The sequence below is a fragment of the Carcharhinus amblyrhynchos genome, chromosome 26 (genome assembly GCF_965287045.1).
Source record: "Carcharhinus amblyrhynchos chromosome 26, sCarAmb.v2.hapA, whole genome shotgun sequence".
Lineage (NCBI taxonomy): Eukaryota > Metazoa > Chordata > Chondrichthyes > Carcharhiniformes > Carcharhinidae > Carcharhinus > Carcharhinus amblyrhynchos.
In genome coordinates, this window is record NC_137349.1 from 6126467 (window position 1) to 6141762 (window position 15296).

The following is a 15296-nucleotide window of genomic DNA, read 5'->3' on the forward strand; positions in this document are numbered from 1 at the left end:
AGCAGCAGGAAAGAACTAGGAAAAAACGCCAGATTATCATAAGAACACACTTGGCTTTCTACTGTCACTGTCAGTAGATGGTGTAGATGAGACAGGAATCCACCATCCCCACCCACTCTAACCCGTGTACAACTCAAATCCCAAACAGTCAATTTGAGCAGCTCGGGGTGGGCAATGAAGACTGGCACATCAGTGCTCCCACATCCAACAGCAAATTCAGGAAATAAATTATTTGAGACAATTATTTTCACTGAAACAACTTTTAAGTTTACTTGAACCTCCCATTAGCCGAAAAAGGAATATTGCTGAGATATTGGATGAGGTTTAAGACATTAATACCTTGCATTTATATAGAACCCCTAGTGTAGTAAAATGTCCTATGATGTTTTCAAAATTGTTATCAGACTGAAACTGGCACTGACTCGATGTATCGTTAAGACAGGTGCCCTCAAGCTTGGTTAAAGAGGTCAGTTCTCAGCAGCACCTTCAGTAAGGAGATAGATGTTCGGGAAAAGAATTCCAGAACTTGGGACTTGGGCATGACCACCATTGGTGGACTAAAGGAAGTTGGTAAAACGCAAGATGCCACAGCTGAAGGAACACAAAGGTCTCGGAAGGTTGTGGGGGTGCAGGAGGTTACTGAGATAGGGAGATGGGAAGGACAAGAAGAGATATGGAAACAAGGATGGGATTTACAATTAAACTTTCCTTTCTCCACCATTTTGAATTGGGAAACAGGGCTGCTAAATACCAACTAAAGAAATCTTTTAGAGATACATTAAACATTCACTTGGTAAGATCAACAGGTATTATCAAAGGCCGTAAGTGAAGTTTATTTATCAGTGTCACAAGTAGGCTTACATTAACACTCCAATGAAGTTACATGAAAATCCCCTAGTCACCACACTCCGGCGCCTATTTGGATACACTGAAGGAGAATTTAGCATGGCCAATGCACCTAACCAGCACATCCTTCAAACTGTGGGAACAAACCAGAGCACCCAGAGGGAACCCACACAAACATGGGGCAAACATGTAGACTCCACACGGAGAGTGACCCAAGCTGGGAATCGCACTCAAGTGCTTGGCGCTGTGAGACAGCAGTGCTAACCACTTTGCCACTGTGCCATGAGGAATTCTCCGTTAAGTCTGTGCTAAAATGGGACACAATATTTAGGGTGCATTCCAGTGAAATACATTCCATTATCCAATCAGCTAGAGGCAATTAAGAGAAATCTCATCAAGTAGTTTAATCATAATTGGCAAACATAAAGGCAAATAGGAGCTGGAGTCAACCATTTGAAAGCTCGAGTCTACTCTACCACTCAACAGGTTTAAGGCTGATTGATAGATTTTTGGATACTAATGCAATTAAGGGATAACCAAGCTGGAGTTGAGATCAATCTGTTTTGAATATGCTCAATAATTAACCAACTACAGCTCAGTGAGACAGAAATATTCTGCCTCATTGAATATTTTAGTGAAGAATGCTTTCTCACGAGTCCTAACTAGTCGGCTCCTCATTCTGATTGGTTTTGTAGCTAGACGTGGCGGCACAGTGGTTAGCACTGCTGCCTTGTAGCACCAGGGACCCGGGTTCAATTCCGGCCTCGGGCGATTGTCTGTGTGCAGTTTGCATGTTCTCCCTGTGTCTGTGTGGGTTTCCTCCAGGTGCTCCAGTTTCCACTCACAATCCAAAGATGTCTGGGTTGGGTTGATTGGCCACTGTGAATTGCCCCATAGTATCAGGGGGATTAGCAGGGTAAAAATGTGGGGTAAAAGGGACAGGGCCTGGGTGGGATTGTGGTCGGTGTGGACTCGAAGGGCTAAATAACCTCCTTCTGCACTGTAGGGATCAGCAGTGAGTGCGGCTCCAATCTGTTATCAGCTCCCTTGAGCCTGGCTCTGTTGGCAAGCCACTGAACACTGGCAAGGACAAATAATTATATTGGCGCCCATTCCCTTATTTGCAATGCCAACCAGACTTTATGATAGGATTCACTTGATAGCAAACTGAAGTGGGTAATATTGACTGACGGTCTTCCTTCTCTGCACCCACCCATCATCACTTCTCCTAATGTGTGGACATGAAATCTAAGCATGGCAGTTGTCCTCGACACAAAATCATGAGGGGCATAGATAGACAGAAAGAAACATTTCCCTCTTAGTAAATGGGTCAATAGCCAATGGGCTGAAGGACCTCTCTCCTCCTGTGTGACTCTATGAATCTATGACTCTCTAATAAACTGATAATCAAGCCTCTTGTGTATTAAAGGTGTGGTGAACTTTGGGCTGGAGAACTGATAAACTTGCTACAGTAGTTGCGTGCTTATCAAGTGACATTGTTGTGATACTTTGTACGAGATAATGGTACTTCTTTATATATTAAAACTGAAACACTGATATCAATCGTCATTAAGTCACAATTCTGATACAAATAAAGAGGCTTTCCTTTGATAACTCTGAAATGCCACAAGCAAGTTCAAGATTTTCCCTTCTCCAGTGAGAAGTCACTTGACTTCACCAGGCAGGCTGAAATGAGCATTGTTGGGGAGTCAACCTCCTCCTTAGGTTTGTTGAAGTTGCTCCCACTGGATTTGCTCCTGCTGTTATCTGCGGTCGGTGATATCGGCAAGCTCCTGGCTACATTGGAGCCCACCAGGCAGCCACAAAGCAACTTCAGAAAAGCCCCTCGCATCTCCCTGCTGGACAAGGTGTAAATGATGGGGTTCAGGGCTGAGTTCAGCACCGCCAGGGCAATGCACCAGTCCGCCTTGTAGAGGCTCTTGCACTGCTTGGGGCTGCAAGCCACGTCGAGCATCAGGAAGATGAAGAGCGGTGACCAGCAGGCGATGAAGACACCCAGGACGATCATGACCGTGCGCAGGAGAGCCATGGCCTTCTCCGATTGGCTGCCTTTGGCGTTCCGCCGTGTCTTCATCTTGCGGCTGCTGCTGCTGACCAGGCGGTAGATGCGGACATACAGGATCACCACAGAGAACAAGATGATGGTCAAAATGATGACGCAGAAGGCGATGTAGCTCTTGGCGAAGAGCGGTAGCATGGTGGAACATGACGTGAGTTGGTCAATGCAGCTCCATCCAATCTGAGGCAAGGTTCCCAGGAGAATGGAGACTACCCAGCAGGCAGCCAACAGCAGGAAGAGCCTGTACTGTTTCTTGGAGTCATACGCTCTCATTTTCACCATGGTCATGTGCCTTTCAATGGCGATAGCCAATAAGCTGAAGGTTGACGCGCACAAGGCAACAAACATACTGCCCTCTCTAATGAACCACTCGGTTGGCGTTAAGGTCAAAGTACGGGACCCGGACATAAGGATGTTAAATACATAGGCCACCCCTGCTAAGAGATCGGAAAGGGCAAGATTGCCGATTAAGTAGTACATCTGCGTGTGAAACTTCTTGTTCTTCCAAATGGCCACAAGCACCATCACATTCTCAATAACTATCAATGTACAAGCCAGCAGGAATATTACAACTTTGGCGCTGTTTGGAACACCCTCGGTCCTGTTTTGTAATCGTCCCGTGTAGTTATAATGCCTGATGATGATCTCATTCTCCGGATACCCACTGGACAGAGCCATTCCTACCACTGTGTTGGAGACGATGTCCCAGAGACACTTCCTCGTGTCTACTCTGTGTACTGAATCATTCCAAACTGCAGAGGGCGCTGTCAACACATGTGGTCCGGCCGCGCTGTCACAGCCTGCCCATGGAAGGCTGGGAAATCAAAGCAGAGTTCCAATGGCCGCCTTCGATTCGACCTGAGGGAGAGCATTTACAACGGAGTTTAGACAAAGTTAGATTCCTGCAATGAGACAAGTTCAATATTTCAGGGATTGGGGTAAAAAGGTGAAATTGGCTGCTGGGAACACAGTTTGAAATGTACTGAATGAGAGGAAGTGCATTTCCCAACTCCCACAGGGACAAAGTGTTTGGCCAACTCTAGACTCACTCACGGAGCAAGCAGTGGTCGACACTGGGCTCCCGCGGAGGCCAAACACCATCCAGTCCAAGTTCAGCATTGCCACCTCTGGTGGGTCAGATTCCTGGCGGTTTCAGTACAAGATCCCTTCCCCTACCCCCAACAGCAACTCCTACCCCCAACCCTGACTGAACCCCCACTACCCCACCCACCCACACACAAACACATACACAACCCCAGCCCCCCCACATTCCCAGCCACCTTCCCCCCCACATTCCCAGCCTCCCCACAACTCCTGCCCCCACCACCCCCGCACCCCCAGCACCACCCATGCCCACCACAATACAGCCACTTTCCTCCATCCCCAAAGGTTGATAGATGAAAATGAGCTCTCAAGGCAAATAAACCGAAAATAATTGTTTTATGGCATCCCTGAATCTCACCACAAATGTTCAAGTTCATCGTTAACTTGTGAAGATAATCCATCAGGGTTTTCGAACCTGCCTAACACTCAGCCCCTACGCCCACTGCCAACAAATTGCTTGCTCAGTGGAGAATTAGCAACCAGATATACACAACTGCGCCAGATTCTCAATAGGTTTAACTTCAAATCCAAGCAACCTATTATGTCCCAGGTGCAATGACTTGAGGAAGTAGCTCGGTAATGTACAAATCCACATAAAACATTAAATGGATACAAAGCACACAAAGACACATTTATATAGCGCCTGTTAAACTTTAGGGTGGTCTAAAGCTCTTTCTAGCCTGTAAGTATTTTTAACGTATAGGAGGTGCAGATACCAAATTGCACACAGCAAACACCCACAAATAGCAATGTGATAATTACCCAGTCAATCCATTTCTAAGTGATGCTTGAGGGATAATTATTGGCTGGAACTCTAGCAAGGGCTCCCCTGCCATCCTTCAAAATGGTGCCACAGCATCTTTTATGTCCACCCAACAGGGCACAAGGAGGCCTCGGTTTAACGTCTCAGCCAAAGGACGTGAACTAATCCAAAGCAGGGCCTTTCAGGCTCCTCGGGCTGGTGGGGGCGGCACGGTGGCACAGCGGTTAACACTGCTGCCTCACAGCGCCAGGGACCCGGGTTCAATTCCAGCCTTGGGTCACTCTGTGTGGAGTCTACACGCTCTCCCCAGATGACTTTCCTCCGGGTGCTCCGGCTTCCTCCCACAATCTGAAAGACGTGCGGGTTAGGCTGTTTGGCCTAGCTAAGTTGTCGCTTAGCGTCAGGAAGATTAGCAGGGTGAATACATGGGGTTAACAAGGGACAGGATCTGGGTGGACCTGTGGTCGGTGCAGACTTGATGGGCCAAATGGCCTCCTTCTGCAATGTAAGGATTCGATGCAATAAACTGAGACAAGTACTGCTGTTTTAATTTACTTATTAATGTCACAAGTAGGCTTACATTAACATTGCAATGAAGTTACTGTGAAAACAACTAGTCGCCACACTCCGGCGCCTGTTTGGGTACACGGAGGGAGAATTTAGCACGGCCAGTGCACCTAACCAGCACACCAGGGAACAAGAACTGAAGGGTCAGCTCTGTGGAATGGACATCATTTCAGTCCCGCATCTGGCACCCCGTACACGAACTTGAAACAGCGTCGCTGGTAAGGTGGAGCAGCTCCTGCCTGGGAAAGGAGAAAGACGGCTTTGCCTTGCAGGTATAGATCGCTTGTCAGAAACAAGCTCTGGCAAAAGGGCTCCTCCAGTTACCCTTTACGGAGGTTAATTCGCCTGAGCTGCTGGGTATTTTCCACATCCTCTGATTTTATATCGAGTTTGTTTTTGTCTCGGCTGATGTTCGACAGCTGTTCTGCAACACTGATAATTTCCCAAATTATACCCTTTGACAAGTCAAGATAGGCACTTTGGCAAACAAATTACAGCACTTAAGGTAGGCATTAAATAATGCTCTCGGCAAGTTAGTCTTCAGTAAATATGATAACATCGCTTCCAGATACTATTAAGCAATCCTTTAAAATTCTAAAATACTGAAAGGATTGAATCAGTCTTCTTTGCTGTGTATCTCGTGTCAGTCGAAAGCAATGTGTCTTTGATGAGCGTAAATGGCATAATCTGGCTCACACGTGGCACCTGAATCGCCGTAGCTATATGAAATGTTGAACAGGCTTTTACAGAGCAACCCAGTTATCATAGAATCCCTACAGTGCAAAAATGGGCCATTTGGCCCATCGAGCCTGCATCGACAACAGTCCCACCCAGGTCCTATCCCCTTAACTTCACATATTCACCCTGCTGGCCCCCCGATGCTAAAGGCCAAATCCCCCACCCCGCACATCTTTGGTGTGGGAGAAAATTGGAGCACCTGGAGGAAACCCATGCAGATACAGGGAGAATGTGCAAACTCTACACAGTCACCCGGAGGCTGGGATTGAACCTGGGCCCCTGGTGCTGTGAGGCATCGGTGCTAACCACTGTGCCACCATGTCATTATAAAGTTTAAACTTTTAAAGGTTATTTATTAGTGTCACAGGTAAGCTTACATTAACACTGCAATGACGTTAGTGTGAAAATCCCCCATTGGCCACACTCTGGCGCCTGTTTGGGTACACTGAGGGAGAATTTAGCATGGCCAATGCACCTAACCAGCACCTCTTTCAGACTGTGGGAGGAAACCCACGCAGGCATGGGGAGAATGCGCAGACTCCACACACAGTCACTGGAGGCCAGGATTAAACCCGGGTTCCTGGCACTTCGAGGCAGCAGTGCTAACCACTGTGCCATCATGATGATGGAACAGAAATAAAATCTGGAAAATTGCTAAGTACTCAAAAATCCTGGCAGGATCCGTGGAGAGAGAGAGAGACACAGAGTTAACATTGGCTCTATTTCTCTCTCCACAGATGCTGCCAGGCTCGGTGAGTCTTCTCAGCATTTTCTGTTTTCAGCTCAGATTTCCAGCCTCTGCAGTATTTTGCTTTTGAACAGAAGATGCAGCCAGAGGAGGTGCGAATGGCAGCATTCTGAACAGTAGCCGCTCCCTCCGAAAAGCAAAGCAAAGGAAATAGTGAGAAATGAAAGAAAAAAACATTATTTAAATCCTCCTTTCGCCCCCTCAGCCTATCACAGATTTTCTCTTTTGTCCTTCTTCCCACCCTCCCTCTCTCCCTGCTTTTCGCTAACTCATGATCTATTATAGTTCTAACAGTTCTGAAGAAAGGTCGCTGACCTGCTGCTGCCTCTGTTTCACTCGGCACAGATACTGAGTATTTGCAGCATTTCTGTTTTTATTTCAAATTTCCAGCACCTGTTCTATTTTGTTTTCATGTCACTCAGGATGCTTCACTAGGTGTTAACTTGAACAAGAGGGAACAGAGCTGCACACACACACACACACACTCTTTCACACGCACATGGTTTCACACATATGCACAGATAAATGCATGCACACACACGTGCACACATACACACACACTCAAATAAACACGCGTTCACACACACGCATGCACACATCTGCACATGTGCACATACATGTACACATACACAGTCTCATACACACAGATACATGCATGCACATGTGCACACACACACTCACATACACGTGCACACACGCACACACAACATGCATACACTCACATAGTCACACACACAGAGATGTGCACATGTACAGATGCACACATCTGTACATGTGCACGCACATGCATACACACACACAGAAATCTGTTAAGTGACCCCAAGCTGATACTGACCTCAAACTCCAACTGTGGTTGGTCCCCAATAAACCATTCCTGATTCTTACAGTTCATTGTTTACTGAAATCAAAGTTTGATATACACATACGTACCACATATACACATTTAATAATGAATATATAATACAATTATTACATTAGTGCTGTGATTTGCTAGTGCTATTGGAGATGGTTTAAATTAACTTGGCAAAAGTGTGGGAATCAGGACATAATATTAAACACAGAAACATAGAAACTAGAAGCAGGAGGAAGCACTCAGCCCTTCGAGCCTGTTTCACTATTCATTATGATCACGGCTGCTCATCGGATTCAATATCCTGATCCCTCCTTCCCTCCATATCCGTTGATCCCTTTAGTCCTGAGAGCTACATCTAATTTCTGATTGAGACTACACAATATTTTGCCCTCTACTACTTTCTGTGGTAGTGAATTCCACACATTCGCCACTCTCTAGGTGCAGAAATTTCTCCTCACCTCAGTCCTAAAAGGTTTATCCCTTATCCTCAAATATCACTCCGAGTTCTGGACTCCCCCACCATCAAAAACATTCTTTCTAAATCCACCCTGTCTGACACTTAAAATTTTATAAATTTCTATGAGATCCCTTCTCACTCTTCTAAACTCCACTGAATATAATCCCAACCCATATAATCTCTTCTCATATAACAGACCTGCCATCCCAGGAATCAGCCTTTGGAATATCAATACAGGGTGTGACCAGATAGCAACAGAGGAGCAAGTATTAAGTTATTAGGTGGCTTCAGAGTAAGGGGGCAAGCAATAAAATCAAAATTAAGGTTACTGTGCATACGGAGTGTGGCACATAAGATTAGTGAGTTACAGGTGCAGATATCCAGTTGATATCGTGGCTGCATTGGAAACCTTGCTCAAAAAAGGGGAGGACAGGGTACTAAATATTCCCGGACACAAGGAGTTCAGGAAAAAGAGGAGCGGAAGGAAAGGGGAAGGAATGACAGATTGATTAAGGATAGTGTTGGAGCGCTGGTGGGAAAGGATATCCCATCGGAGTCACTGACAGAATGTATTTGGCTAGAACTAGGAATGCAAAATATCATCGCATCACTACTGTGCAGAAAGAACCATTTGGCCCATCAAGTCTACCCCAACTCTCTGACAATCACATTATTCAGTGCAGTGTAAAGGCTAGTGCAAAGGACGCAGAGGGCCAATTTTACAAGGAAATTATTGACAAAAATTACAGATTAATTATAATGCGGGATTTGAATTGGACAAATATAGACTGGAATAATAATACTGTAAAGGGCAAGAGTTGGTGAAATGTATTCAGGAGAGTTTTCTATAGCTGTATGTCTTCAAACCAATGTGAAAGGAAGCACTAGCAGACCTGGTTCTTCGGAACGAGGTAGGCCAGGTGTCAGCACAGGAAAGTTTAGGGAAGAGTGATCATTGTATTATAAGATTTGTTTGGCCACAAAAATCGATGCGGAATGATCCAGAGTAACGATAAGTGACTGACGGAAAGCCAACTTCAATGGGGAAAGAATCACCCAAATAAATTGGGTTGAAAAAACTACAATTGAACAATGGGGATGCTTTTAACAGAAAATATATTCCCATAAAGGGAAAAAAAAGGGCAAAGAAATGTAGGGAATCATAGAATCCTACAGTTCAGAAGGCGGCCATTCAGCCCATCGCGTCTGTGTCAACCACAATCCCACCCAGGCCTTATCCCCACAATCCCAACCATTTACCTTAGCTAGTCCCCCTGACACTAAGGGGCAAGTTAGCATGGCCAATTCACCTAACCTGTACATCTTTGGACTGTGGGAGGAAACTGGAGCACCCAGAAGAAACCCACGCAGACATGGGGAGAATGTTTAAACCCCAGACAGACAGTGACCCAAGCCAGGAATCAAACTTGGGTTGCTGGCCTCTGTGAGGCAGCGGTGCTAACCACTGTGCCACCCCTTAGATGTCAGAAGAGATAGCGGTTGAGATGAAGAAATTAAGAAGAAATAGGGCTCGGTTATCAGGAGAAGAGTACACTTGACTATGCTGAATATAGAGGTTCAGAGCAGAATTGAGAAAACAAATAAGAGACGCAAAGAGAGAGTGTGAAAGGAGGCTGCAGTTAACATAAAACCCAGTCTTCCATTGGCATCAAAGTAAAAGGAGGACTGGGCTGAGTAGGAACCAAAAAGGGGAGTTATGAATGGAGGCAGGGGGCATGGCTGAGGGGCTAAATAAATACTTTGTATCCGTTTTTACTGCGGAAAAAGATGTTACACAATTTATGGTGAAAGAGGAGGTTGTCTAGACGTTCAAGGGTTTAAAATTGATAAAGAGGCACAGAAAAGGCTGTCTGTATTCCAAGTTGATAAGAATCATAGAATTCTTACACTGCAGAAGGAGGTCATTCAGCTCATCAAGCCCGCACTGATTCGCTTAACAAGACTCTTATCCAAGCATTCTCCTCCCGTCACCATGGCTAATCCCTCTAAACTACACATCTTCGGACACTAAGAGGCAATCTAGCATGGCCAATCCACCTAACCTGTACATCTTTTGGACGGTGGAAAGGAAACCGGAGCACCTGAAGGAAACAGACACAGGCAGGAAGAGAACATGCAGACTCCACACAGACAGTTACCTGGGGCTGGAATTGAACCCGGGTTCCCTGGCGTTGTGAGGCAGCAGTGCGAATCACTGTGCCACCATGCCGCCAAGAACCCAGACCGGATGAAATGCATCCAAGGATGGAAACTGAGGGAAGTGAGAGTGAAAGTTGCATAGGGACTGGCCATCATTTTGCAGTCTTCTTGAGAGTCAAGCATGGGTGCAGAGAACTGGATTTGTTCAGAGAAGGGTATAAAGATAAGCCCAGCAACTGCAAGCCTGTCAATTAATCTCATTGATTGGGAAACTTCTAGAAATGATAATTTGGGGCAAAAATGAATAGTCACTTTGGTAAATACCGGTTAATTGATGAAAGCCACATGGATTTATTAAGGGCAAATCATGTGTAACTAACTTGCTTAGGTTTTCTTTGATGAGATAACAGAGGGGATTGATGAAGGGAAGATTGTGTCGCGCACTTGGACTTCAAAAAGGCATTTGATGAAGTGCTGCACAACAGACTTGCAAACAAAGTTAGAGTTCATGGAATAAAAGAGACTTTGACAGTGAATTCCAAATTGGCTGATGGGCAGGAAGCAGAGATCGGGGAGACTAATGGTTTTTTCTAACTGGAGGTAGGGTGATAGGAGAGTTCCCTGGGGATCAGTGTTACATCCCCTGCTTTTCCTGCTACAAACTAATGGCCTCAATCCTGGTGTACTGGGCACAATTCCAAAATTTGTGACGATATGAAACTTGGAAGCGTTGTGAACCATGAGAAAGCTGATGTAGAGCTTTGAAAGGACATAGACAGGTTAGTGGGATGCACAGACAACTGATAAATGCAATTTAATGCAGAGAACTGTGAAATGATTCATTCTGTTTGAAAGAACATGGGCACAATGCAGAATAAGGGTGCAATTCCAAAGAGGGTGCAGGAGCAGAGAGATCCTGGAAGCCCATGTGCACCAGTCATTGAAGGTGGTAGGACAAGTTGAGAGAGCTGTATTAAAGCATATGATGTGGAGATGCTGGCGTTGGACTGGGGTAAACACAATAAGAAGTCTCACAAGACCAGGTTAAAGTCCAACAGGTTTATTTGATAGCACAAGCCACAAGCTTTTGGAGCGCTGCCCCTTCATCAGGTGAGTGGGATTTCAGTTCACAAATAGAGCATATAAAGACACAAACTCAATTTACAAAAGTATACAACATTTCAGGATTTATCAACAGATAAATGGACTACGAAAGCAAGGGTGCTATGTTAAACTTGTATAAAACTCTAGTTTGGCATCAGCTGGAGTATTATGCCCAGTTCGGGACACTTTAGGACGAATGTGAAGATATTACAGAGGATGCAGAAAAGGTTAATGGGAATAGTTCCAGAGATAAGGGATATCATTATTTAGCTGGAGTGAAGAAGTTGGGATTGTTTCTCTCGAAGAGAAATTTGAGAGGAAATAGAAGTATTCAAAATCCCAAGGAGGTCTATACAGGATAGAGAGGAGAAACTGCTCCTATTAGTTGAATGATTGAGAACTAGAGTGCACAGATTTAAGGTAATGGTCAAAAGAAGCAATGGTATCAGGAGGGAAAACGTCCATGATTGCGATCTAGAAGGCACTATCTGAGTGTGTGATGGAAGCCAATGCAATCGAGGTACTCAAGAGGGAATCGGATTATTATCTGGAAAGGAAGAACGTTCATAGTTGTGGGGGAAATCACAAGGGCTTGGAGCTAAGTGAGTTGCTCCTTCAGAGGGCCAGAACAAGTATGATGGGCCAAATGGTTTCCTTCTGTGCTGGAACCATTCTATATTACAATTGATTTTTTTCCACTGCCCACATTACAGCAGTGACCACTTCAGAGATATTTCAGAGTCAGGATAGATTCAGAAAGAATGTTCCTAATGATGAGGGAGTCCAGAACTAGGGTCACAGTTTGAGGATAAGGGGCAAATCTTTTACAACTGACATGACGAGAAAATTCTTCACTCAGAGAATGGTGAATCTGTGAAATTCACCACCACAGAAAGTAGAGGCCAAAACATTGTGTGATTTCAAGAAGAAATTAGATATAGCTTTTGGGGCACTTTTCTTAGAATCAGAATCCCTACAGTGCAGAAGGAGGCCATTCAGCCCATCAAGTCTGCACCGACCACAATCCCACCCAGGTCCTATTTCTGTAACTCCAAATATCTACCTGAAAACCCCTCTATCATTAAGGATCAATTTAGCATGGCCAATCAACCTAACCTGCACATCTTTGGAGTGTGGGAGGAAACCGGAGCACCTGGAGAAACCCACGCAGACACAGGGAGTACGTGCACACTCATAGTATCCAAGGCTGGAATTGAATCCAGGTCCCTAGTGCTGTGATGCAGCAGAGCTAACCGCTGTGCCATCGTGCCGCCCATTTTGAAGGTACTAAGTCTGCCAAAGACGCAATATAAATGCAAGTCTTCCTTCTAGCTGTTCTGTGTAGTCGGAAGGGAAGATCCAAGCATAACAAAACCACTAAAGTTCTTGTTTCAGTTGTCACTTTCATCTGATTCTGACCCCTGTGAATCGATTGAATTCTCTCTCTACTTCTCATAGTCTGAAATGGGAGCATCCCGAGACTAGCCTCAATCCCTACAATGTGGTGAGATGTTTCAGTGGGAATTATCATCACATTGTGGGAAGAGTGTGGCAGAACCAAGGGAGAATTTATACAGAAAATAAACTCCAATTAAGGTAAGAAAATTAACATTCCCCAATTACAAAAGGAACAATCCGCAGATTTTTCCAGCATGACTAATATACTCTGCTGTTCAATTCCTAACCTACAATGTGATTTATTGAGCTTAAAGTCCAGGCACTAAAATGAAACAATCACAGGAATCCAACTTGCTCACCAGTTAAAGGTGGACTTTGCTGCTTGTGCCCCTTTGAGGGCTGCTGATCACCACCCCCTCCCCCAGCAAGCTGGGCTGCAAACCAGATCCTGACTGTAGGTGGGAATTCAGTGGGAGGGGGACCTGGACCCTGTCTGTCCCGAGTCTCCTACTCTGGTTTTCTTCTCTGGATGCTGTTATTCAGGAGACACCCTCTGCCTCTCTCCTCGATTTCTCAGTTGCAGTTCTGTTCTCTGTCACCTTCCCATAGCTACTTTACCCTCCTCTCTTTCAAGATTTCTTCATGTGCGTCTGTTTCTGTCTCTTGCTGTGTGTGTGTGTCTCTCTCTCTGTACACATCTCTGTCCCTGTGTGTATCTCTCTGTTTCTGTCTCTCACTTTGTCTGTGTCTTTCTTTCTATCCATTACTGTGTACATCTCTGTCCCTGTGTGTTTCGCTCTCTGTTTCTATCTGTGTGTGTGTGTGTGTAACTCTGTCTGTACACATCTCTGTCCCTGTGTTTCTCTCTCTCTATTTCAGTCTATCTTACACTGTGTGTATGAGTGTGCGTCCATTCGTGTGTACATCTCTGTTTCTGTCTATCTCTCACTGTGTGTGTTGTCTCTTTCTGTCCATTACTATTACATCTCTGTCCCTGTGTGTGTTTCCCTGTTTCTGTCTATCTCTCGCTGTGTATGTGTGTCTCTCTCTACCTGCCTATTACTATAGACATCTGTATTCCTGTGCGAGGTTCTCTGTTTCTGTCTATCTCTCACTGTGTGTCTCTCTCTTTATCCAATACTGTGTACATCTCTGTCCGTGTGTGTGTTTCTCTCTGTCCCTGTTTCCTTCTTCATCTATAATATTAATCTTACACAGACAAGAATTATTCTGCCAGGCGAATATATTAACCGATTTACAGTGCATGCAGACGCGGCTTAAGTTTTGTACAATTTCCATAATTCTGACACCTAGCCAGCATCCCATTTGTTTACCGGTCAGTAAAATGTCAATTAAATCCATTACAACAAACTTATAGCGCGACTCGCTATAAGTTCCCAGAAACAATTCACGCACCTTCAATCCTTCCAGAGGCGACAGGCAGCTCTTTCCGAGTACGTTCCTGGACGGTTCAGGGTGCAGACACAAACACGCACACACTTTCAGACAGTTTGGAGCCAGCAGCCTTTGATACTGATGTCAAAGTGAGGCGAAGTTCGGAACTCTCAGTGCTGGAGCTGGCTGTGTTGTGGATCCGGTTAAATCGCAACTTGATCTGACTCTGAGCCGCAACTGGTCTGCAATAGGGATTGTTTCTTTTTTGGCGAAAAGAATGCAACGCCAGCCTCTCTTTATTTGGCTGGAGGAGGCGGGGTCTTTAAGATGCTAGTAATCTCGGGTGAGAGAGAAAAGAAACTAGCTGTAATCACCAAGCCACTGCCCACTCATCACCACAGTGAGAAGTCCAAGATTAAAGTCCAACAGGTTTGTTTGGTAGCAAACGCCACTAGCTTCCGGGCCTCTGACTCTTGGTCAAGTGGGTGGCCCACTCCACCCAGCAGTTGACAAGAGAGGTGACTTTCTCCCTTTCATTTTTCAAAAATATACTTTATTTCATAAAAAAATCTCAATTAATCCATTACAAACCTACATATCTAAACATTCTCCCTTCGGAATATTGAGCACGCATCATTATTCCAACTTCTCCTGTTAAAAATACCGAGACCACAGCACTGTCAGCTGTGGCTCTCACCTTTGAGTCAGCATGTCCCCAGGTTTTGATTTGATTTATTAATGTCACATGTATTGGCATACAGTGAAAAGTATTGTTTCTTGCGCGTTATACAGACAAAGCATACCGTTCATAGATAAGGGAACATAGAAAAGCAGGAGGAGGCCATTTGGCCCTTTGAGCCTGCTCCACCATTCATTACGATCATAGCTGATCGTCCGACTCAATAGCTTAATCCTGCTTTTTCCCCATAACCTTTGATCCCATTTGCCCCAAGTGCCATTTCTAGCTGCCTCTTGATTTCAAAATAAACATGCCATTCATAGAGAAGGAAAGGAGAGAGTCCAGAATGTAGTGTCACAGTCATAGCTAGGGTGTAGAGAAAGATCAACGTAATGCGAGGTAGG

The 15296-nt window shown here is 45.1% G+C and overlaps 1 protein-coding gene across 1 annotated transcript; it reads right to left on the reverse strand.

Annotated features, from left to right (window-relative positions):
- Positions 1 to 1404: 1404 nt before the first annotated feature.
- On the reverse strand, positions 1405 to 14543 carry LOC145358718 (sphingosine 1-phosphate receptor 3-like). Its single transcript, XM_080212960.1, has 2 exons — positions 14235 to 14543; positions 1405 to 3784 (listed from the first exon to the last, which is right to left on the reverse strand). Exon 2 carries the CDS (start codon positions 3602 to 3604, stop codon positions 2483 to 2485), a length of 1122 nt encoding a protein of 373 aa, XP_080069086.1. The 5' UTR covers positions 3605 to 3784; positions 14235 to 14543; the 3' UTR covers positions 1405 to 2482.
- Positions 14544 to 15296: the final 753 nt, after the last annotated feature.